Source organism: Nannobrachium achirus, assembly GCF_963921795.1.
Source record: "Nannobrachium achirus genome assembly, chromosome: 11".
Lineage (NCBI taxonomy): Eukaryota > Metazoa > Chordata > Actinopteri > Myctophiformes > Myctophidae > Nannobrachium > Nannobrachium achirus.
Genome location: NC_137820.1, coordinates 25,795,203 through 25,820,556, shown reverse-complemented (window position 1 = coordinate 25,820,556; position 25,354 = coordinate 25,795,203). Strand labels below are relative to the sequence as shown.

At 40.2% G+C, this 25,354-nt stretch overlaps 1 protein-coding gene across 1 annotated transcript in view; it reads left to right on the top strand.

The window, feature by feature from the left end:
* Positions 1 to 12,452: 12,452 nt before the first annotated feature.
* pdhx (pyruvate dehydrogenase complex component X) overlaps positions 12,453 to 25,354 on the top strand; it is a gene marked incomplete at its 5' end in the record, with an annotated part of 62,078 nt that continues 49,176 nt past the window's right edge. Inside the window, 2 exons of the mRNA XM_080736582.1 lie at positions 12,453 to 12,585; positions 22,779 to 22,862. Of these exons, the coding sequence (XP_080592708.1) occupies positions 12,453 to 12,585; positions 22,779 to 22,862 (217 nt within the window). The remainder of the gene's footprint in view (positions 12,586 to 22,778; positions 22,863 to 25,354) is intronic.

The window sequence follows — 25,354 nt, the reverse complement described above, 5'->3', positions numbered from 1 at the left end:
CGAGATGTACAGTATTGTGAGCTTTTACTGTAGATTGGCTATTTTGGAAATTAATATAACTTAACCACTTGAACCCCAGCATCCACATTTTGGGGGGGTGGGGGGACATTAGCCAAAGAATTCTATAACCTCTAGAGTCTATAACACGTCATGTTGTGAGCTTGTACAGGGGTTTCCCAAAGTGGGTGAAGTGGCACCCTAGGGTGCCATAATGCCAGTCCAGTGGTGACAACCAGGATGCCAGTCCAGGGTTGACAACGCGTCACATTGTGACACATGAGCTTGTAGATCGGCTATTTTTGGTGAACCTTCCACCAGAATAGGGATGGTGGGGTTCAAGTGGTTAAACGTCAATTATAAAGTAATTTCCAGTCAGATGGAAACGGGTATTTCTCTGTGACAGACCGTATCTCAGGTGGAAAGATGTGCATATTTATGTAAATAATATCTAAGAAATAACAATGTAATTCAGGGGTGCCAAGGAAAAAATGGTTATTTACAGGGGTAACCTGGGACAAAAAAGTTTGAAAACCTCTGTTGTATATTGTAGATTGGCTATTTTGGCGAAGAGAGATGGTTTAGATGAAAACAAATAAAACTGTCTATGACAGTACAGAGCCAACTCAGGTGCATTTTACTAAGTCTAGAGGGCAAGTGCCTGGTTATGGCTTTTGGACACCATTTGGTTGGTTACAATTTCTTCCACAAACACACATCATAAACTGAGACATGAATCTTACCATTTTATTTATAGCAAATATGTTTAACCATTGTAATTTGTCTTGAATACAACCAGCTTCGTGTTCTCACAAATCATATAAAGGTACGGTTAAAAGCATTATATAATTAATAGGCCTATCTTTGATGAAATGTCATATCACAAGAGGTTATTGACAGCTCAGGACAGTGTCGATTTTGTTGATCAAAACTATGATGAAAAATGTCGACTACCTCTTTTCACTGACAAAAACTAAATTAAAACGAAATAAAAACTAAGCTATTATGACTAAAACTAAGACTAAATATACTGACAATTTTGTCATCAAATAAAAACTACACTAAAATGTTAGGGAGGGACTAGTGGAGAAGAGATCCAGTAGAACAAAAAGATGTTTTATGTAAAAGTACAATATTTGCCTCAAAGATAGTGATGTAGAAGTAAAAGTATTGGAAATTGGTACAAATACCTCAATTGTACTACACCACTGTCTATCTTTGATGAAATGTCACATCACAAGAGGTTGTCGACAGCTCAGGATAGCTGTTTTGGTGGCTGGAAGCATAGCCTTATGGACAGGAAGGACTCACATTATTGTTGAGGCTTGGCTTTCTAAGCCCTGCATATTAAAATGCCACTATGCGCTTGTGCCACACGCCACCAAAATATGACACCATCCTGGCTCTGTGTATGAACACGAATATCATAATCCTGATAATGATCAAGTAAGATCGGTGTCCCTATCTTCTTTCTCTTTTTCCATTTTCAAAAGTAGAAATAGTCACATCGTGACACGTTGTGAGCTTTGTGGATCGTCAATCTTTTACTAGTTGACGTACAAAGAATGATATGGGCAGTGGTGTAAAGTAACTAAGTACAATTTTGAGGTATTTGTACTTTACTTGAGTATTTCCAATTTCCAATACTTTTACTTCTACTTCACTTCATCTCGGATCCAAATATTGTACTTTTACTCAACTAAATTTATTTGAAAACTTTAGTTACTAGTTACTTTGCAGATATAAATTATGATACCATAAAACGTACATAAACCACTTTCGCCCTAATTTATACCTTGGCTATTTGATGCGACGCGTTGTGAGCTTGTAGATCTGCTATTTTCAAACATTTTGTACTTTTTACTTTTGATGCTTTAAGTACATTTTGATGCCAACACTTTCATACTTTTACTCAAGAACATTTTACATTTGTACAAGTAAAACATTTGAGTACTTTTTCCACTACTGGATATGGGTTGTCTTTAGGAGACAATGCCATTAACATCTGAAATCTGGAGTGATTTTTACTTTGAAATGATGTGGAAGTTGCAATGCGTTCTGATAGGGAAATGTTTCAAGATGTGACTCGCAGGGGAGATAACAGTTAGGCAAATTGTCCAGCCTGGAATAACCTCCACTGTACAGAGAGCCATGCAGGAGCCTCATTTCCCTAAACAACCGCTGGCCGGTGAATGCAAACACTGGGAGTCAGACTATCCGATATATGTAAAGATTCATGGTGGCCATTGAGGTCTGATTAGAATAGTATATGTATAATATTGATATACCGTGCGTGCATGCGTGCGTGCTTGTGTGCGACCTGCGTGTGTGTGTGGGTGCTTGTGTACGTGTGTCTGTGAGTGCATTCATTAGTACCCTCTGGAAATAATATGTTAATGTTAAATTAACTATGTTAATTCCAGACTGACATAGGATGAGTTGTCTCTGCAAAAAAAAAAAAAAAATGGAAAGCACTGGTAAACCAGCAAAACCAGTATATGAAACTTATGGGCACCAACGGCAGATAGGCAAACATGCGACTAAACCGGTTGTAATAGATCCACCAATAAGCACACACAGGGTATTTCTTTTGCTGTGCAGTGATACTTAATCTTGGTGCCACACTTTTGCAATGTCATTATAACTGCGAATAGAGCAGACGATTGTCTGGTAGTCTGAGGACTGTACAGTATGTGTATACGTATGCCTACAGGTAAAATTAGCTGTTGCCCTTGTGCATTGTGAGCGCAAATGGACAGTGCGAAGTGGAACAATGCATGCATTGTGTGCTGAATTGATGGGGAGCACAAAACAGAACAAAGCATGTCTTTTTATTTGGCTAAAACAATATGCAATATCTGTTGGGAGCCATCTGTGTGTGCCTCTTATTTGCCACAAAATTATTTTTAACATTTGAATGAGCCATGTGAGGACTATTCCATTATTTAAAAGAGTGAACATTAATGCAATCAGATACAGTGGATGTGGGGAGAAGAACAGGGAAGTGATGGGAGATAGCCGGAGCGTGACCGTGCAGACAGACAGACACCCCACAACAGATACACAATCACGGCTTATCAGTGACCCCTTATCATGCTCCCTGAGTGTGCACTCAAATGGACCTTGAGGGCCTGTAGTCCACATGTGGACGAGTCAGACACATTTGTTGGACCTGATTCACAGTGGTGTAATGTAACTAAGTACATTTATTTAAGTACTGTACAACTTTGAGGTATTTGTACTTTACTCAAGTATTTCCAAAATCTTTACTCTGGATCCAAAGATAGTACTTTTACTCCACTACATTTATTTGAAAACTTTAGTTACTAGTTACTTTGCAGATATACATTATAATATTACTAGAAGCTCGGCCGCCCGCAACTCGGGAACGATGTAAATAGGGAATGAATGCCCCGCCCTTTAATGCAAACCCAATTATACCTGTTGTCATAGGACCCGTTTTGACCATTTGTTTGCTTGTGTCCATTTATGCCCATATATGGAGATATCTGTCTGTCTGCGTCCATGTTATGCCCATATATGGAGATCTCTGTATCTGTCTTCTGTGTCCCTTTTATGCCCATATATGGAGATCTCTGCCCTTCGGGCGGCCAAGCGTCTAGTCGAGTGCCGGCCTACTCGGGAACGATGTAAATAGGGAATGAATGCCCTAGCCTCGCAACAGCCAGACTCTCCCAGGGGAGAGTCTGGGAGTCCTCCGTAGACAATGCATAACGCAATGACGTAGTTACTATACTTTGACTGACAGGTCCAGTCAGTAGTCATCAGCGCATCAAAACATCGTCGGGAGAACATCAAATACGTCTTTTCCAGACAGAAATTCCAAAGGTGCAAACTGTTTTTAAGTTATGAGATGCCGTTGATTTCAGATAAAACTTCGCTTAATGCAGCTTTTATTTGCGATTTGTGAACTCGCATCGGACATGGGGTCCGCCATGTTTGTTGTCAAAATGCGAGAGCTGTAGCAGCCGCTCGACCAATCAGGAGCGGTGTGAGGCGGGTTCGCTCGAAATGCAGCCTTTTGATTGGAAATTGAGAACCAAATTCTAATAAAGAGACTCGATGGGAGGAGTACCAGACCGAGAAAGGAAGCACATTGGTGATGACGTAACTCGGGATGGCTTGCGAGGCTATGAATGCCCCACCCTTTAATGCAAACCCCATTATACCTGTTGTCATAGGACCCTTTTTTTGACCATCTGTTTGCCTGTGTCCATGTATGCCCATATATGGAGATATCATGCCCATATATGGAGATGCAGGGAACACGCATGGCGAATTTGAAGCCGGTGGGAAGAACGGTACGCGAGATACGCGAATTACATACACACACGCAGACAGAGATTTCTCGCATATATAGATAGAATAGATAAAACATACACAAACCACTTTAAGCTTATTTTATACCTACAGTATCTACTAATCTACAGGCTCACAATGCACGTTGTGAGCTTGTACATTTTCAAAAATGTTGTACTTTTACTTTTGGTACATTTTGATGCCAATACTTTCATACTTTTACTCAAGTACATTTTGAATTCCGAACTTTTAATTGTAACAGAGTATTTCTATAATGCAGTATTTACTTACGTACCTTTTCCACCACTGCTGATTCATTGTATGATTCATAACGTTAAAGCCACATTAAACTTGTTCAGACATGTTTTTTTATCATCTCAGGAACAGATCCAAGATCAGATCAATTGTTTTATTTTTGTTTTAAAGACACCAAAACCAATACACCTGCATCTAGTATAAAAGCACTGACTAGTGTTCTTACACCAAGAAGGTGTATTATTAGCCGCCACAGTCTCGTAAATCACGCTTTGATGTGAGCATTCGACACAAATGCCAATCAAAGTGACTAGTTACTGGCCAATCATAGCGCGTCTTTTCCAGGACTTGGCAAAACACATATAGACATACATAGTCATGTAATAGACTACAGCGGCTTGCGTGGGACAACCAAGGCATGGATCTGTGTACAATGAGAACTAATAACAGATTCATGAAAAAAGAAACACTTTTGACCGCAACAAGTTGCTCAAGTAGCAATAGGCTTATGGGCTCCACTCTATGCTATGAGGGCTGCTGGGGTCTGTGAATTAAACTGGATACATGTCTGCCTAATAGACCCCATGGACAGTCATTTGGGATCAATATAAGTGGGAAGATGAGCCTAGATGTTATTTAGTGAGTTTACCTTTAACATGGTTAAAATGGAGTTTGACGTGTCTGATCAAATTTATATCAAATATCTAAATACTGAATCAAGCAACTTAAAAATTCAAAAGCCTGAGTATGTTAAAATGAGAAATAGCTCTTTAAGAATCATGTACGCAATATTTCTTTGGGGTATAATTATTGATTATTAACCATGCAAGTCCTATTTTATAATTTTATACAAGCACATCGCATTGTGACACATGAGCTTGTAGATCTGTAATAATCAAGTAAAGGAACTAAATCTGTCAAATAAGTGTAGAAAAAAGTATATAGTGTAGAAAAAGTACAACATTGGCCTTTGGGGAGTAGAAGTATAAAATATAAAGACATTTTAAGTAAAGTGCAGTACTTAAGTGAAGGTACTTACTTTACTGATATGTTGCATCTTTTTGGCCAGAAAAGATCGGGAATGAGGACAAAAAGACAAACTGTTGCACTGTGGTGCTGGAAATCAAACATAAACGGGCTCAGATGGCTCGGACATCCCTAAAATAGCCTTGAGATGGACCCCCACCAGGAAAGAGGAAACAGGGGAGGCCAAAAACAACCTGTGACCTCGGAAGTGAAAATGGCAAACCTTACAGTACATGGGGCGAGGCACAACATGCTGTACATGATAGGACCAGATGGAAGCAGATAGTCACAGCCTTATGTTCCACCGGGAACGAAGAGGATAAAAAGAAAAAAGCATTTAGTGTTTTCTTTTTTAATCCAAAGCGCTTTACATAGATTGTGCATTACATTCACCCATTCACACATGCACATTCATACACCGATGGTGGAGGAAACCATGCAAGGCACTAACCAGCACATCGGGAGCAATTAGGGGTTCAGTGTCTTGCTCAAGGACACTTCGACACTAACTTTGGGGGACACGGGATCGAATCTTGTGGTTCACCATCCGACCGCTCTACCGGCCACTCTACCCCTGAGCCACTGCCACCCCTAAAGTAAGTAAGTACTTACTTTACTGTACTGTACACCACTAGGCACTAGTCCACCCTGGAAGGGGTCTTTTGTGAGCCTTCCCAGGGTCTAAGTGGGGGTCAAAAGGACGACCAAAACAAATGACTGTCCTTTATAGTGTAGACTTTATAGGGACAGTGGTCAGTGGGTGTCATTTGATTTTAGTTTTCCTTTTTTTATTGCTTACTTTTGTCGAAGGGCCTTTCATTTATGTTAAAATTGTATTCATTGATCATCTATTATTTTTCTTATTATTCTCTTAATATTACATGTCTGCATGATATCAGACTTTTTGCATGTGTAGTCATGGTTTTGTTCTATTCTTTGATGAGATTTTCCTATGTGAAGCACCTGTAACAATTGTTTTGATAACTGCTCTTAGATAGTGTCAAACTCTTGGTGAGGCACACAAGGAAGTCCTTACTACAAAATGCCTTACTGGATGAGTACAGTAGACCATTTCCTGCTTTGGTTATATTTGGGAAAGGCCGTGCATTTTGGAACCCAATCATTTCCTCGTTCACATTCTCACTAATGGGTGTGGATCAAAGACATAATGATGCACTTCACAAGAAACTGGGCAAACTGAAGACATGTCTGTTGATACAGGTATTTCAGGAAGCACGGTTGACTTTGAGAAAACAAGATCTTTTTTTGATATATGCAGATTTTTGGCAATGCTTTTTTCATATGACTATAGACCTGTTTCTTGTTTACAAACATTGAGACTAAATGCACAGGTGACTGTATCATGTAACCAGTAAGACTCCCTAATCGGGAGATAAGCGACCGTTGGTCGCTTATCTCCACAAATAGGCAAAAAAAAATGTCTTTCCAAAATCGTCCTGATGGTGGCGCTAGATGGGACAGATGCGTTTTGATTACATGACTGTAGAGATACTGTGCGATTTGCGTGATTTTAGGGCAAAATTTGTAGGAGCAGTGTCCAAAAATGTGTTTAAAAAAATCGGCCTGAAGGTGGCGCTAAATGGGACAGATCCATATTGATGAGATGAGTGTAGACGTACTGTGTAGCGATTTGCGTGATTTTAGGGCAAAATCTGTAGGAGCAGTGTCCAAAAATGTCTTTGAAAAAATCGGCCTGATGGTGGCGCTATATGGGACAGATCCATGTTGATGACATGAGTGTAGTAGCTGTGTAGCGATTTGCGTGATTTTAGGGCAAAAATTGTAGGAGCAGTGTCCAAAAATGTGTTTTAAAAAATTGGCCTGAAGGTGGCGCTATATGGGACAGATCCATGTTGATGAGATGAGTGTAGACATACTGTGTAGCGATTTGCGTGATTTTAGGGCAAAAACTGTAGGAGCAGTGTCCAAAAATGTGTTTTAAAAAATCGGCCTGAAGGTGGCGCTATATGGGACAGATCCAAGGTGATGACATGAGTGTAGACATAATGTGTACCGATTTGCGTGATTTTAGGGCAATAATTGTAGGAGCAGTGTCCAAGAATGTGTTTTGCAAGAATCGGCCTCATGGTGGCGCTAGAAGAGGGCCATGTGAGAAGTGAGGGGTGGGGTGTCCGCGCCGCCGAAGCGGACGAATAGGTACCGGCCCCGGCTCTCCCGGTCGCTCCTAGCCCGAGTTACGGCATTTTATGCGCCACCACTTTTGCATCCCTTCTGGAGCACCAGGTGTCGGTGGTCCCCGGGAATTCCCCGTGTGCAGCCCCGTTGGGGTGGTCATTTGGTCTTTTTTGCACATTTGGTCATTTTTTACACCTGGGGGTCCCCCAGTCCGGGGGTCCTTGGAGGTTGTAGTTTGGCAGGCAAGGAGTTTGTGTGGAAATTTTGGCATGGATCGGGCCAACGGTGGCGGAGATATGAGTAGGGGGAAAGTGTGACGTGTGACGAGTGACGTGACGGAGGGACAGACGGACGGACTGACTGACGGACTGACAGCCGGTGGGGGTTTGGATAGTATAGAAGTAACTGCGATCTACGGTCGCAATCAATTCCCAACAATCCCCAAACCTGTTGTTTTGGGGAGCGCTTCATTGGCTCATTTGGTACCGACCTGCGCGCGCATCTAGGTTTTTATCAGTGTAACGTGGACCAGAAATGCATAATATAATATTACCAAAAACACATAAATAGAATGACCAGGTCTGTAACGAGGGTCTTCGCAATTAAAACGTTTGAGAACCACTATAGCCTATATAGCCAGTACCCTTAAAGTGCCATAGAGTTGTCGTAAATCTGTGTTATACATATTATGGTGACTTGACATTCAGTAATTGGGTATTATGAGCAAAATGGGAACATTATAAATTTATAATGCTGTGTAAAACAGAAAAATGTGCCACAGACAAGGTCTTTGCCACGGATACATTTGCCCGTGTACGGATATAATGACACAAAAGACAGGACTCATTTTTACACTCAGAGTTAAAATAACTGGAGTTGAGTTTAGATTACTATAGCCCATAGATATATATAAGAAGGCTAGATGGCGCAAGGCGGAGTCGGCGGCGTCGTTCACTGGCGGCCATCTTAGGACAGGACCATCCCCCGCGTCCTGCCGTTGTATTGTGCCTGTAAGGTGAGTGATCTGCACACTTAAATACTCTTTACTCTCTGAAATCTTGACCGATTTACTAACGGTTTGGATTATTACAAACATTATTAGCGTGGCTATGAGCTCAGGCTGGTTGACATGTTGAAATTGAAGCTTTTCATTTCGAAAAAAGAGCATGCAGCATAGTTAAGTGACATGGCTGCTTGCACAAGTTCATCAAGACAACAACAATCGAGATTTTCAAATATTATCAGGTTTTCCTGAGACCAATAACGATTTCATGACAACTAATCTTTTGTCTAAATTACATTTCTTTGTGTGGATATTGTTGTATTTTTTAGCTGCAGGCTAAGAGACAAGAAAGAGGCTGTGAGTGTGAGCTAGACCTATATCTTATTACAAAGTTGACAGCAAAGTTACAATGGTGGGAGAGGCAGAATTACATGATTTCCAAGCGGTGTGGTTTGTTAAAAATATCTTACATTTAGATACATTGATACAGGGAATTGCTGGCTTTCTGTTTACAGAAATAGGCCTAGGCTACTGTATGTGAACTTAAGTCTGTTGTGAAGATGCCTGATTGTTTTGCTGCCTAATGCCTATGGCTGCTCCAATGAAAGGAGTAGGCCTATCCAAATGGAACCTGTGGGATCACCTGCCACAAATATGACAATATTATATTATAATTAGGATAATCATTATGTACAATACAAGTTCTGCTTCACAGGAACAGGGCTGTGAGATAATAACATTGCAAGAGTGTTGTTGACCCTGGCTTTTAGAAATATTTCTACCACCTGTTTACACACTTTTTAACTCTTTTATTGTGGTTGTCTTATTCTCAAAGTTTGCATAGGCTAATGCATACATACATACATAGTGTGTACATAGGCCTACATACATCCTTACCCTTAAAGGAGTAGTTCACCCCCAAAACGACTTTTTTATATAGATTATTCACACCATGGAGACTTGAGTTCAATAATTTCTTTTTGTGTTTGTCACATTCTTCACAAAAAAATGATTATAGTAAATTTACCTCCATTGATTCCGGATGGGGACGAATGCATTTGGGTCCCCTTCCGGAATCAATGGGGGTAAATTTATTGTAGTAATAATAATATTAATAATATTATAATAATCGGCCTACTGCTAATTTCAGGATTTGTTGTGCGACGCTCTTTGAAGAAGCTGTCCTGTGATGTCTGCCGGGCCAGCCTTGTGACCGATGCTGAATCTGCCTGTAAGGACAAGAGCTACCACCTGCTGACCCTGAAAAGCAATTGAGGTCTGGTGATACCATTTGTTCTGAAGGCACGGTGAAGGCAGCAGAGTGGGTCGTTCGCCAGGCATCTGCAGAATCCAGATGAAAACAGCCCATAGGATAGGAGGATAGGTTCAGAGGATGTGTTTTTGCTCAGGCATTGACAGTCACCACCATACACTGATGAAGTTAGTTATGTCCCTGTTTTTTAAGCTGAGGCTGCACCATATTGCTAAAATTACTACCCAAAACGGTCCTTTTTAAAGGCCATTCGCTCAAACTCTGTGTGCACATACGGAAGCCTAATTTTGGCTTCGAGCCAATGTTCCTCAGTGGTTTATACTGTATATATATATATATATATATATATATATATATATATATATATATATATATATATATATATATATATATATGTATGTATGTATGTATGTATGTATGTATGTATGTATGTATGTGTATATATATATATATATATATATATATATATATATATATATATATATATATATATATATATGGAAACATTTCATCCACAATTCCATGCTGTATTGATCTGGTACCATAGGAGAGATAACAGGCAAACAATGATCAAATAAAACATTCTTCTACATTCTATAATTGTGTAGTCTTCTTGTAAGTAATGCAGATGTTAAATAATGGGTCATTTTTCCCCCAATGAATGTATTTGAGTCTGGTTTACCTCCTTTTTAGGCTTTACATTTAAAGTTGACTCCAAGCAAGAACGTATGAGCCCATGAGTAGTGCACTGAATGCCATCTGAGAAAAGGAACCCACTGTGATTTTGCTATTCAGTTAATGCTACAGGTATACTTGATGATGGTAAATCCTGTCTGTCTCTCTACACTGCCACGCCACCGCCCTCTCAACAGCCTCTCAACAGCCTCTCAACAGCCCCCAACAGTTCCAGTCTAACCCCCAACCTCATTGATCATTGTTGAGCTGTTCAGTACAATATTGGTCCATTGAACCTTCAAACAGGTGTACTGCATGTAGCCTACTTCAATATCAAGGGCCACCAAAAGCTACCTGTGCAGCATGGGGTTTAGCAAAAAAAAAAAAGATTATTATATATCATGATTATTGCTGTTATGACTATAGTTGGTATATATTATGTATGTACTCGTCTAGCTGTTAGTGGTCTGATTTCAGAGGGAGGGGAGGATTGGTCATGTTACTGATTGGGAAATGACTTGCAGTTGCAGTGCTGAAATAAAATGTATTATTTTAGTTAAAAAAGAGGTTTATTTGTTTTTGTTATGTCCTTAATAAAATAACCTTGAAGCCCCATCTCTAATCTCATATTTTACAGAATGGCAACATGAGTTTTGAAACTGATATGATCCTAGATAAAGTACTATGTTCTATCCGTCTGTCTTTCAATGTTATATGAGATACTTAAAGTCTGGTTCCTGTGGAAATAAGCCTCGGCTTTCTAGGATCTCCTTTTAGTTGACCTTGTACCAGTGATTTGTACTGTCATGAAACTGTACTTTTTTTCTATTGCAAACTTCTAATAAATTCTTCAATCAATCAAAAGACTATTTTATATGAAATAAATATAGCCAAATGAGACAGTTTTTTATATTAAATAAATACATTGATACATTTAATACATAATGTATTAAATAATATAAATATTACTAATAATGGAACTATTACATGTTATATTTACAATATAAATACAGTGTGTATAGCTAATTGCTTTACTTTACCTATATACTTAATGTTATTTCATATGGAAATCCATGGTTATAATTATTCTAAGTATACAGTAACGTAGCTACGTTTCTTAGGTTTATAACAAACCAATCCGTTTCAAAATAGGTTGAAAATTGAGCAAGCTCTGGTCATTTAAATAGTACATACACTATAGAAATTAATGTTAAACTGGGCGATCGGTCCTGTCCCAAGATGGCCGACCTGTAGCGTCGTCAGTCCCCATTGGCCAACAGCGGGCGTGAGCTATCTAGCCTTTATATATATCTATGCTATAGCCTACATAAAACCTAGAATGCAAGCGCCAAATCGATGTGTGAGAATTATATTGTATTGTTTATAATATGCATTTTTCATGAATCAGTGTAGATGGATCAGCAGCATTTGACATCCTTCTTAGTAGGTGGCAGTAGTGGGCGCTACAGTTTTCTATGCAGAGCATTGGATGTTGAGAAGAAGACCGTTTCGAAGGTCCTTTGAGGACCCCAAAGAATGATGTCCTTATATTCAGCCTGATGGCATTTTATAACGCCTTATACAAATGAAATACTGAATAAATCTTAAAGCAATTAATCCCTCATTCCTATACATCTTAAGATTGAAATATTAGGTCATTTTACGACATTTCTTTTTTTCATTTGGCCACCTTGAAATACTATCAGGCATATCCATGGGCACTTCTCACCGACGGAGGACGAAAACATGGCGGCCTCCTTGCGTCTGGGACGTCAAGGGTTGTTGTTTGGCCTCAAATGGTCAAACTTGAAGAAATGTCCGTGGATGGTCAGCTCTCTGCAGGACCATGTCCGACACTTCGACTCGCGGAGGCTCTCTGGTGAGTGCTAGCTGTCATTGTAAACTGGCTTCGGTTCGGGGTTGTTGTCAGACAGCACAGACAGCGCCTCTGACAGCGGCTGCTGAGCTGTCATATTATTGTCATTGTCATTATTCACACATAAATATACGTTTCAAAACATGAAATACAATTAGTCTGTTTGTAAGTTAATTGGTTCGTTTGTTTAAAAAATGTATATTTGCTGTAGTAGCTTTTAATTCATTGTAATGTTCTGTAACCCCAGGTTACCCCATGTAAGGTTATGACATCAATCATGCACTAATATTGATTAAGTGATGGTTGGATAGTTAACATAAATAATTACATTACAAGCAGGGGTCGCCATGGTGGCTTATGGTGGACATGTTTTGTCAAATTTCCATTTTTGGCACATAGTTATGAGCTGACAATAATGTTGCCAGAACACTTAAAAATATAGCCCTGAATGACCATAACAGGTATGTAACTGTAACTATGATTTACAGACCTTATGGCTCCATTTGTTTCCATTTGTACACTCTCAGAGTTTTGAGTCTTGCAAATAAATCGTCTGAGACCGGTATATTGGACTCATAATGTGCCATAATGTCATAGTAAATACTAAATAGGCCTACTGTCATACAGGCCTATTCTGAAGAAAACCTGGAGACTTGACATTCAGTAATTGGCTCTTTATGATCAAATTAAGAACATTATAATGGTGTATAAAACCGAAAATCTAATCTTTGCCACGGACAAGACCAAATCTTGCCACGTACGCATTTGTCAGTGTATGGACATATTGATGACCCCTATTTAGAAGCTGTGGTGTGTCTGGTATAAGGTGATGAAAGGCACATTCGGGATGTGTCCACGTATTGAAAGCTTAAAGCTATAAATAGTCAGTGTTATTTAGCAACGCTACACCTTTGGTGTCTCTTACTGTTAGCAGCATTAATTTGCCAGCCTTCTATGTAATTCACTCGTATATCTTTGGATACAAGTGTTATGTATTATTTTAAGATAGTTTGAGAATATTATTACAAATAATTTGTCTGAAGTTCCTCATCTAGGTACAGTGTGTGATTTCTGTACATTACATCAAGTGTAAGAATATACTGCCGTTCGGCTACCTACAATTAAACTGGGACACACCATTCTGTGGTACTGTCACTGTTAATATTATTAGTAACTAGAAATACTGTTCCTTCGAAACAGTGTGGGCTCGATTCCAACCCAAAACAATAATAGTAAAAGTGTCAAGTTCCCAGGCAATGCTCTCTTTCATTTTACTGACGTAAAATGGTAATGCAAATACAATGTAGACAAGCAGTGTTATTACATGAACTTAAAGGACCAGGTCACCTTTGGGACAACCAGATCTTATTTTATTGTTGTGTGGGGACACGATCAACACAATGTTGAGTTATTTTTTGTGTTCAATCTGTGTTTTTAGATATTTTAGTATTTCAGTATGCTACAACTGGTCATATGATGCATTTTGCATCATATGATGCATGAGATGATGCAATATCATGCTACAAAGCATCATATGACCAGTTGTAGCATGCTGAAATAATAAAATATCTAAAAACACAGATTGAACACAAGAAATTACAGGATTGTGTTGATCGTGTCCCACACAACAATAAAATAAGATCTGGTTGTCCCAGAGGTGACCTGGTCCTTTAAAGGTATGGACAATTAAATCAAAATAAAATTAAAATATAATGTGGACGGGTAACCAACAACAAAAGTTCGAGACCAGTAGCATGTTGGGAACTGAAGTTATGGCTGTTTAAAGCCTGGGAAGAAAGATGGGGAACCTGTGTGTGTGTGTGTGTGTGTGTGTGTGTGTGTGTGTGTGTGTGTGTGTGTGTGTGTGTGTGTGTGTGTGTGTGTGTGTGTGTGTGTGTGTGTGTGTGTGTGTGTGTGTGTGTGTGTGTGTGTCCTAGGGGTCCCTGAACTACACTTTGCAAACCAGCAAACCACATCAAAGTAATAGTACGCAGATGGTCCTAATATTGACAAGCTTTTTAAAAACAGCAGATCTACAAGATCACAACATGTCGCAATGTCACATTGTAGATCAGCTTCTACGTGATTCATCTACCGTATGTTTTGTATTAATAATAAAATCTGCAAAGTAACAAGTAACTAAAGCTGCCAAATGCAATTGCAGTGGAGTATAAGTAACAAAAGTGTAAAGTAAAAGTTGGTATACAGTACGGGACATGCTGATCCAAATGCATATGGGATATACTAGGATTCAAATGCAGACAGGCTGAAATTCATGGCTTTTAAAGTGTTTGGGGTGTGGTTTTGCCAGGTGGGTCCACTTCGGTTGATCGTCTGATTTGGAAATGCATTGGTTGTGATATCTCCCTGACAACCAACAACAACCACACAGAGTGCCCCTGCGGGTTCTAGGATATATACTGTAAAGCCCATCGCCCGGGAACCTTATTCTTTTTAACTCATTAAAAGCCAACCCCGCGATGTCGCGGGAAAAGTAATAGAGTATCTATAGTGCCATCCACGCGATGTCGCGGGAAAAGTAATATATTACTGTAACGGCGAGTAAAAATACCTAGTACAATGGCCGACGCTCCGGAGACGAAATCCGCGCTGATTTGTCATCATCACGGCTCCACGAGCACACAATAGTCATCCCATAACATTGAGGTGGACGGCCGATCTCATCTTTAATGTCCATTATCTCAAAACTACACTTTAGAGGCTAGGATGGAGGCAGATGCTCGCTTATTTTACACAGTTATAAAAGCTCCCGGTCGGCCATTACACAACTCCACGTGGACACGCATCGGTTCCGGCGCACGATCCGATGACGTCAGACCGGAAGTACTTCCGGTCTAGACTTCTGGCCTTCAAAATAAGACAGCGGCCGTTAATGGGGCCGGGAGGGGGCACTCTGGACCCCCTAATCCGTTAATGTCCTGGGCTCAGAATGAGTTAAGTTAAATTTCTAAAACACTACAAAACATGTGTCAAAGACAAATACAAGCAAACGTCTCCACAGTAACACAGTAACAGTTGTTTGTGTGTCAGTGTGTGTGTATGCGTGTGTGTGTGCGTGTGTGCGTGCGTGCGTGCGTGCGTGTTAATAATTATTATTATTATTGTGGGCTCGCCTGGAAGGCGAGCACACGTATGTTATCTTCATTATTTATCTATCAGTCAGTCAGTCAGTCAGTCAGTATCTCCTCAAAACTTTGGCGCGCTTCATCTCTTAAACGCTTACACCTTTCAACACCATTCAAATTTTTATGTGTTCAGCTTACTGAGGACACGTGTGCTTGTACTTTTGGTTTTGAAATGTTTTGTAGTTTAATTATAAAAAAATAAAAATGTTTAACTTTAAGCACCCAATGCATTTCCAATGGGTTTAGTGAGTGGGGAGAGAGTGAGACAGAGGAAAGGGACCCATGTTTATATTAAGTCGCTGTGGCTGCAATATTCACACTTCAGATATGCTATTTATATCAATGCGTTCACACAGGTCTGCTGTCTGATTTGATCCAAATGTCTAAGCTGTGTGATGTATAAAACTATAGTTATAGTTAAAACTATAAATAAATGTCCCTCTCCACTCTACTGATTGACACAGCTGTGATTAAAGGCTTGGCTGTCATTGGCTGTTCTGTGGTGATGTAGCCTTACATAAGTCGGACCTGCAGTGACAATGCGAAAGTCTCGGCAGAGACGTCTTAATGTAAGGCTAGTGGTGCTGCAAAGTAACCAAGTACATTTACTCAAGTATATACAAACAAGTACTTGTACCTACAGTACAATTTTTAGGTACTTTTACTCTAATTTCCATTTTTGTTACTTATACTCTACTATAAATACAGCATTTGACAGCTTCAGTTACTTTTTATTTAGCAGATTTTATTATTAATAATAATAATAATTATTAACACGCACGCACGCACGCACGCACGCACACACGCACACACACACGCATACACACACACTGACACACAAACAACTGTTACTGTGTTACTGTGGAGACGTTTGCTTGTATTTGTCTTTGACACATGTTTTGTAGTGTTTTAGAAATTTAACTTAAAAAGAATAAGGTTCCCGGGCGATGGGCTTTACAGTATATATCCTAGAACCCGCAGGGGCACTCTGTGTGGTTGTTGTTGGTTGTCAGGGAGATATCACAACCAATGCATTTCCAAATCAGACGATCAACCGAAGTGGACCCACCTGGCAAAACCACACCCCAAACACTTTAAAAGCCATGAATTTCAGCCTGTCTGCATTTGAATCCTAGTATATCCCATATGCATTTGGATCAGCATGTCCCGTACTGTATACCAACTTTTACTTTACACTTTTGTTACTTATACTCCACTGCAATTGCATTTGGCAGCTTTAGTTACTTGTTACTTTGCAGATTTTATTATTAATACAAAACATACGGTAGATGAATCACGTAGAAGCTGATCTACAATGTGACATTGCGACATGTTGTGATCTTGTAGATCTGCTGTTTATAAAAAGCTTGTCAATATTAGGACCATCTGCGTACTATTACTTTGATGTGGTTTGCTGGTTTGCAAAGTGTAGTTCAGGGACCCCTAGGACAGACACACACACACACACACACACACACACACACACACACACACACACACACACACACACACACACACACACACACACAGGTTCCCCATCTTTCTTCCCAGGCTTTAAACAGCCATAACTTCAGTTCCCAACATGCTACTGGTCTCGAACTTTTGTTGTTGGTTACCCGTCCACATTATATTTTAATTTTATTTTGATTTAATTGTCCATACCTTTAAAGGACCAGGTCACCTCTGGGACAACCAGATCTTATTTTATTGTTGTGTGGGACACGATCAACACAATCCTGTAATTTCTTGTGTTCAATCTGTGTTTTTAGATATTTTATTATTTCAGCATGCTACAACTGGTCATATGATGCTTTGTAGCATGATATTGCATTATCTCATGCATCATATGATGCAAAATGCATCATATGACCAGTTGTAGCATACTGAAATACTAAAATATCTAAAAACACAGATTGAACACAAAAAATAACTCAACATTGTGTTGATCGTGTCCCCACACAACAATAAAATAAGATCTGGTTGTCCCAAAGGTGACCTGGTCCTTTAAGTTCATGTAATAACACTGCTTGTCTACATTGTATTTGCATTACCATTTTACGTCAGTAAAATGAAAGAGAGCATTGCCTGGGAACTTGACACTTTTACTATTATTGTTTTGGGTTGGAATCGAGCCCACACTGTTTCGAAGGAACAGTATTTCTAGTTAATAATAAAATCTGCTAAATAAAAAGTAACTGAAGCTGTCAAATGCTGTATTTATAGTAGAGTATAAGTAACAAAAATGGAAATTAGAGTAAAAGTACCTAAAAATTGTACTGTAGGTACAAGTACTTGTTTGTATATACTTGAGTAAATGTACTTGGTTACTTTGCAGCACCACTAGCCTTACATTAAGACGTCTCTGCCGAGACTTTCGCATTGTCACTGCAGGGCCAACTTATGTAAGGCTACATCACCACAGAACAGCCAATGACAGCCAAGCCTTTAATCACAGCTGTGTCAATCAGTAGAGTGGAGAGGGACATTTATTTATAGTTTTAACTATAACTATAGTTTTATACATCACACAGCTTAGACATTTGGATCAAATCAGACAGCAGACCTGTGTGAACGCATTGATATAAATAGCATATCTGAAGTGTGAATATTGCAGCCACAGCGACTTAATATAAACATGGGTCCCTTTCCTCTGTCTCACTCTCTCCCCACTCACTAAACCCCATTGGAAATGCATTGGGTGCTTAAAGTTAAACATTTTTATTTTTTTATAATTAAACTACAAAACATTTCAAAACCAAAAGTACAAGCACACGTGTCCTCAGTAAGCTGAACACATAAAAATTTGAATGGTGTTGAAAGGTGTAAGCGTTTAAGAGATGAATCGCGCCAAAGTTTTGAGGATACTGACTGACTGACTGATAGATAAATAATGAAGATAACATACGTGTGCTCGCCTTCCAGGCGAGCCCACAATAATAATAATAAAGGACAAACAGGAATATCATCATTATGCAGAGTAAAAAGACATCATTGCCCTACCGGATAGAGTACAAGGTCTGCCTCCTCACCTACCAGTGCATCCACAGCCTCGCCCCATCCTATCTAAAGGAACTCATTGAACCCCCGACTTCCACTCGCTCCACCCGCTCCCTCCGCTCTGGAAACTCCAACACACTAAAGCAGGGGTCCCCAAACGTATTTGTCTCAGGGCACCCCATGAATATTTTTTTAATCCGAGGCACCCCTACATTATAATTTTCACTCCCATCACCTTATATTTATAGCATATCGTCGTTGTCGGGTCCAAAACCTTTCGTTATGTATTTATCATCTATAAAATGTATGTAGTGAAAACAGCAGATCTACAAGCATTTGTGTGCGTGTAGATCCGTAGATCGGCTGTTTTCACTAGTTTTGTGCGATGGTCTTGTATGATGAAGCAGGGCAAAAGACATACACATTTGAAACTTGGAGATTCGAGGTTTCTGCCCAACAGTGACAATATTTTAGCGATTATGTTGCGAGGAAAACGTTGAGATTGTGATAATAGCCATAACCCTAACTGACTGAAAAAAACTTTTTAAAGTTTAAAATTATACTAAATATGTGTCCAAATAAATTCCAAATATTATCAAATTATCTCGCGGCACCCCTGGACTGCCGCCACGGCACCCCAGGGTACCCACTTTGAAAACCCCTGCACTAAAGGGCAAAAAGACTAATTTACACACTATAGTGGACCGGACCGGGCCTTCTGCTCAGCTGTTCCTCGACTGTGGAATGCCCTCCCCGACCACCCGAGAGCACCACAGTCCATTGATACTTTTAAAGGGGGACTAAAGACGTTTCTTTTTAACAAGGCGTTTGCCTAGACAGTCTTTTAGATCTCTCTAGGTCAGGGTTGTCCAAAAAGCGGCCTAAATTGTACTATAAACGGCTCATCATATTAATGATGATAGTTAAATAAAATATTGTAATTGTGATGCATACAGTATGTGACTTTGTTATGGTCCGACCGAAAGTACATTTAGTCAAGAGATAGTCGGACCTTGGGTGTTTTAATATTTTCTAATGTGGCCCCCTTTGAAAAAAGTTTGGACACCCCTGCTCTAAGTCGTCCTTTTCTTAGCTGTGTGTAGGTGAACAACGTTCTGAATTTATTAATTTCTTTGTTTCTTGTTTTTATTTCTTAGTCTGTTTTCTTGAAAGCACATAAGGAGGAGCGCACACCTAAGTGAGTGAGGTGTGCTGACCACGCAGATTATAATGAATGAGAGGAAAGAGGCCGCACACTCTTCAGCCATGATGTAAATAATTTATTTACCAACGTTTCGACTGTTGCCAGTCTTCATCAGGGTTGGTTAGGGATGAAGACTGGCAACAGTCGGAACGTTGGTAAATAAATTATTTGCATCGTGGCTGAAGAGTGTGCGGCATCTTTCCTCTCATTCATTAGTCTGTTTTCTTAACATTCTTCCATTTTGACTTTTAATGTAGCACTTTGAGATTCGCTTCAAATGTAAAGAGTGTTACAAATACAAAATATTATTATTATTATTGTATCTTGTATGTGCATTTTCAATTTGACAACATATCCACCAGATGGCAGCATTACATAATAAAAGTGGCACAAATTTCAACATCAATCATTATACACATTGCATCAAAGGACAAGTTAAATATTACTCTTTTATTAATTTGGACCTTCACCTTATCAGAAGCTTCAAATGATGTAGGTGGTTAAAATTCTACCCTTAAAATAAATTGAGGTCAGCACACTGTCAAGATAAGCTCTGCTGTTAGATCACACAAAGGGATCTTCATCAGGATAGGGTAAACAAAATTAGATCAAAATTGTATTTATATCCCAATATAAGACAATTCTCTATGTTTTTTTTCCTTTCTATTAATTACATTCCTTAATATCTCTATAACATCGCTGTCAGGTGGAAACCTTATATGGCCAAAACCGTTGCTTTTCAGGAAATGGAACACCATTTTTCAGGAAATAGCCTATAGCTCTACAAGCAATACACACAACATGTGAGCTTGTAGATTGGCTCTTTTCACTACTTTAGCTTGACACTCTTGTATGACAAAGTTGGACATTAAAGCTATACTGTGTAAGATTCTCAACTAGTGGTCAGTAGCCATATAGCAAACCGCGGTCGCGTTCGCGTCTTTCGCCCGTTTTTCGTACCTTCACACCCCCGCGTCTGCCTCCACAACGCCGAGAGCTATCTTTGGAGGGGTCCCTGGTTCCTGTGCGTTCAGGCATTCCGGAGAAACGGACTACTTCACCCTGCCTGGTAGGCGAGATTACCTTTTGAGTAAAGAGACACACGGGCGACTACAAATATGGCGACCCCACTTCAAGATGCGCTGTGATTGGCCGGTAGTGTACCATGTGTGCATGATCGGCGATGTGATTGGGCAACGTATACACAACGTATACAGATGATGCAGATTACGTCAATTTTGCGCGAAATCCGGTCCACGGCCAGGATCATAGAAAACATATAAAGAGAAGGCTTCAGAAGCTGAAAATAACGGAGTGGGTGTTCTAAAACTTTAGCGATTTAACAGTTAGGACAATTTTAAGATTTGTTTTATAAAAAAAGTTACATGGTACAACTTTAAGTGACAAAAAACAAATGAAATACGGAGATACAAGGTTTCTGCCCGACGACGATAAAGTGCAAGCTTGCTTGCTGCTCTGCCTCAGTTGCACATTGGGGCCTTTAGTTTCTGTTCAAATGATCACCGGTTCACTGGTGGGAGATTTATTTGCTGAGCAGTGGAAACGCTGGGCCGTGATGATGTGCTCATTTAATCCTCACCCATGACATACAGAGCAGAAATATTTCCTTTATATCACTGTTCCCAAACAGTGTGTTGTGAGTCTTGTGACCCATTTGTGCGTCACGGACCAATTTTTATGGGTTACAACTCGACTAAAAATCCAATTTTCTACATTAAAAAAATTAGTGTGTATATATATATATATATATATATATATATATATATATATATATATATATATACAAAAATACATTAGACATTTTAAAACAAACAAATAAATCTAAGACATTTCATAAACAAAAAATTATAATAAGATGTTGTGAAAATAGCCGATCTACAAGCTCGCAACGTGGCACAAAGCGACACGTTCTACGCTTGTAGATCCCTGCACTGTTGGCCTGATGGCAGCTGTTTGTTTGTTTGGTCACAATGGAGAGCGAGCCTCTACAGGTTTGCACTCTCCTGCTGGGCATCAGCCTGGAGATCTGGGTCTGTCTGTCCATTGTTGGCCCCTCAGCCGGCTGAACTGTGCCCCCTCTCTGTGCCTGCAGCTGGTCATGGTTGGGGGCTGTGGCGGTGGCTCATTGGGGCAGTCGGAGTTGTGTTTCCCAGCCACTGGCACATTAATGTCAGCCAGCATCGCAGCATGTTGTTGCAGTGCCAGCATCGCTCTCTTCTTCATACTGCCCCTGTCCCTTCCTGTTCCCTGCTGCTTTTTGATTCACTGTCACCCCGCCTGCCTTGTTGCAGCCAAATACTTTGAAACATGACATTCTAGGTCATTACTTATTATGATAATGATACGCTAAACTGCACAAACAATACTGCACTGTGTCACTTATGTGACTTGGGCTATTTGTTATTTAGTATACTTACTATATAAGGCATATCCATATAGAAAATGATGTACAGTTATAGACTGTACAGGTTTATAGCCTCACAAATCTGCTGTTTTGCAAATGCCATTTTATCTTATTTGTATTTATTGTATTCTGTTTTGTCTTTGTATTCTATTTTCTCATTGTATGTAAGAGCCGCTCTAATTTATGAGAATTGCAATGCCTGCAATGTTGTTACACTGCTGTGTACTGTAAAATCGTCAGAGTTCATTTAACTTGTGTCTGAACCAAATTGACCCATTTGGTTCCATGGATTCTTGATTCTGGATTTTACTGTATGGAAGTGCATGTGACCTTATAATAAAACACTTAACATCTTAAAATGTGTTGTCTGCCTGTTAGAAATGGTGATTGTTCATTCATGTTAATTGCTTTTTATGTCCTCTAGGGGTCGCCCCTCTCAAAGTGCAGATGCCAGCCCTTTCCCCTACCATGGAGGAGGGCAATATTGTCAAATGGCTGATAAAGGAAGGTAAGAGGAGAAAATGCCTTCATTTGTCAACACTTTCTGCCTTTATTCCACATAATCACACAATGCTGTCATCTAATGTATTGTATTACCCAAAACAAATGCATTACTTTAATTTCTTTTAATGCCTCGGCCAAGCGATTATCTCCCTACAGTGAGGACCCAACCTCCACAAATGCTCATTTCTAGTCTTAAATGTGAAATATAACTCACACTATCACCCAGGGTAATAAAACCCTCATTATATCATTTTATCAGGTTACCAAGTCGTCTATGTATGTGACTGTCTCTCTAGCTCTCCACACAGTAAAATCATCATTGTTAATTTAGTAGAAATGTTCATTTCTTCTCCATGTAGTGATGGACAGGTAGCAGTGCTAATTATTGACTCAATTAAATCCAAGTCTTCTCCAAAGTGGAGCTCAGCCTTGCCAGGTCAGCCTCGGAGCACCTGAGGACTGCCGGCTGGCTGCTAATTGGCCCAGGGACACGTGGCAGTTACAATTCATCACCGGTTAGCAACGCTGCTGCTCAGCCATCCGCCACCACCACCACTCTCCCATCCATCAGGAGGCAGCATATACTGCTCTTCCATTGGCTGCCCACGTCTTCCCGTGTTGCCATGTGTTTTGGTGACTTAAGGGTGCGCGCTCGTGCGTGCGTGAAAGTGTTCAGTGGCATAGTTTATCACGTCACGTTCTTACGAGACGAATGGTGCCTGTCGTTTTCTTTTCTCCTCTGGAAAACATGATGTTTTTATAGCATAACATGGCTGTTGTTCTTGCATGTCCTCTGAATTCATCACAAAAGTCTGCATAAATCATCACTTCATTATTCAGTGATCATTGTAGAACAAAAATCTTTAATATTTTTAAACTGATATATTTTGGCAGTCTAGCACGTACCAACATAATCATAATTAAATAAGTCGATATGACAGTCAAATCATGGCCAATATATCGGCCAAACCGATTAATAGATTATCCAGGGTGATTGGAACCAAGGGTCAGAGATATGGTATGTACTTGACCATGTAGCACCAGTACCAGCGTTCTCTCTGCTTGATTGACTACTGCTGAGCACAGCAGAGCTGGAGATGGTGGACTAGGCCTGCACAAGTTCCTCCAAATTTCATACACCAGAAAATGTTGGTTATTAGGAATTTGGGATAGATTATACAAATCTCATGTACAGTATACAAGACTGGATGAACAACGTCTAACTGTCACTGGTTCCAATTGTTGCGACTTTCAGGTCGCAGTTAGTATGAGAACCCCCAGCACTTCTCCGTCCGTCCGTCCCTCACCCTAGTCACGGTCACAATATAGTCACGCTAATACACAACATTTAGTAGGCACGCTGTTTAAACGAGCGCTGCTCGCTCGCTCACTCAGCTGTGTCTCATCACTCACTACTGAGCTGTGTCGGTCTGTGGCAAGCCTCTCGCAGTTGGATAACATGCAGTCTGTGTTGTGTGCGCTCACACAACAAACATGCAAACATTTGGTTCCATCTGTATCTGTATCCTCGTGAAGTATTACCGAGCGCATCGCCACTGCGGTAACATCTGCCGCCTCTCGAGAAGTGCATGTATAGTGATCTGCCATTTGCGAGATGCGGATCACGTTACCGCTGTGCCTCGCCAAAACGACAAGTTTGTACCGTATTATGAAGCAGTGACCTGACGGTCGCCACTCACCATTGGTGTGTTACTTGTCCTCTGTGTGTACAGTTAAGTGTCATCAATGTTCCAATATGCATTCATGCTACAGTCAGGATTAGAGCTTCTTGATTTATTTCATTTTGTTTGCGTAGAGCAGGACCGGTCATATGCCTTCAGCCATTTCTTTAAGCCACTAACCAGGCCTCCAAGTGTTCCAGTTTATAATATCAGCCCATTGACATTCCAGTGGACCGGAGGTGAAAGGGCTGGGGGTCGCCTGTTTAAACTTTAATATTGCACATCACACCTAACCCCTGGGGTCATGTGGTGTTAAAACCTCATCCACAAATCCAATCTCGACTTCGCTGCTCCGGGGCTCTCTGGGGCTTCTGATGTCAATACTCCTTTGGGCTGCATTCATCCTCCCCCTCACCCATCCATGTCCACACAGTCTCTCATGGCCCTCTCTCCAAAACCACTCCATTCGTCTCACACACGGTTACAAGAGCTTCGGCCTCTTATGTTTTCAAGCTGAAGATGAGGTTTGATGTGGTGGTTGTTTTTTTCTGCGTCACACTGTCCTTGACATGCTCCGAGGTGACCCTTCACCATCCCCAGCTCTCAGTGCTGACCCTTGACCCATATCTCATATACCATAGCTCCTCTTTCCATAACACACATGGTCAACACATAATGGTCATATCGTCGTTGTCGGGTGAAAACCTTGTATGTCCAAAACCGTTCGTTTTGCATTTAACATTTAAAAATGATTCAAACTAGTGAAAACAGCCGATCTACAAGCACACAACGCCTCGCGGTGCGAGGCGTTGTG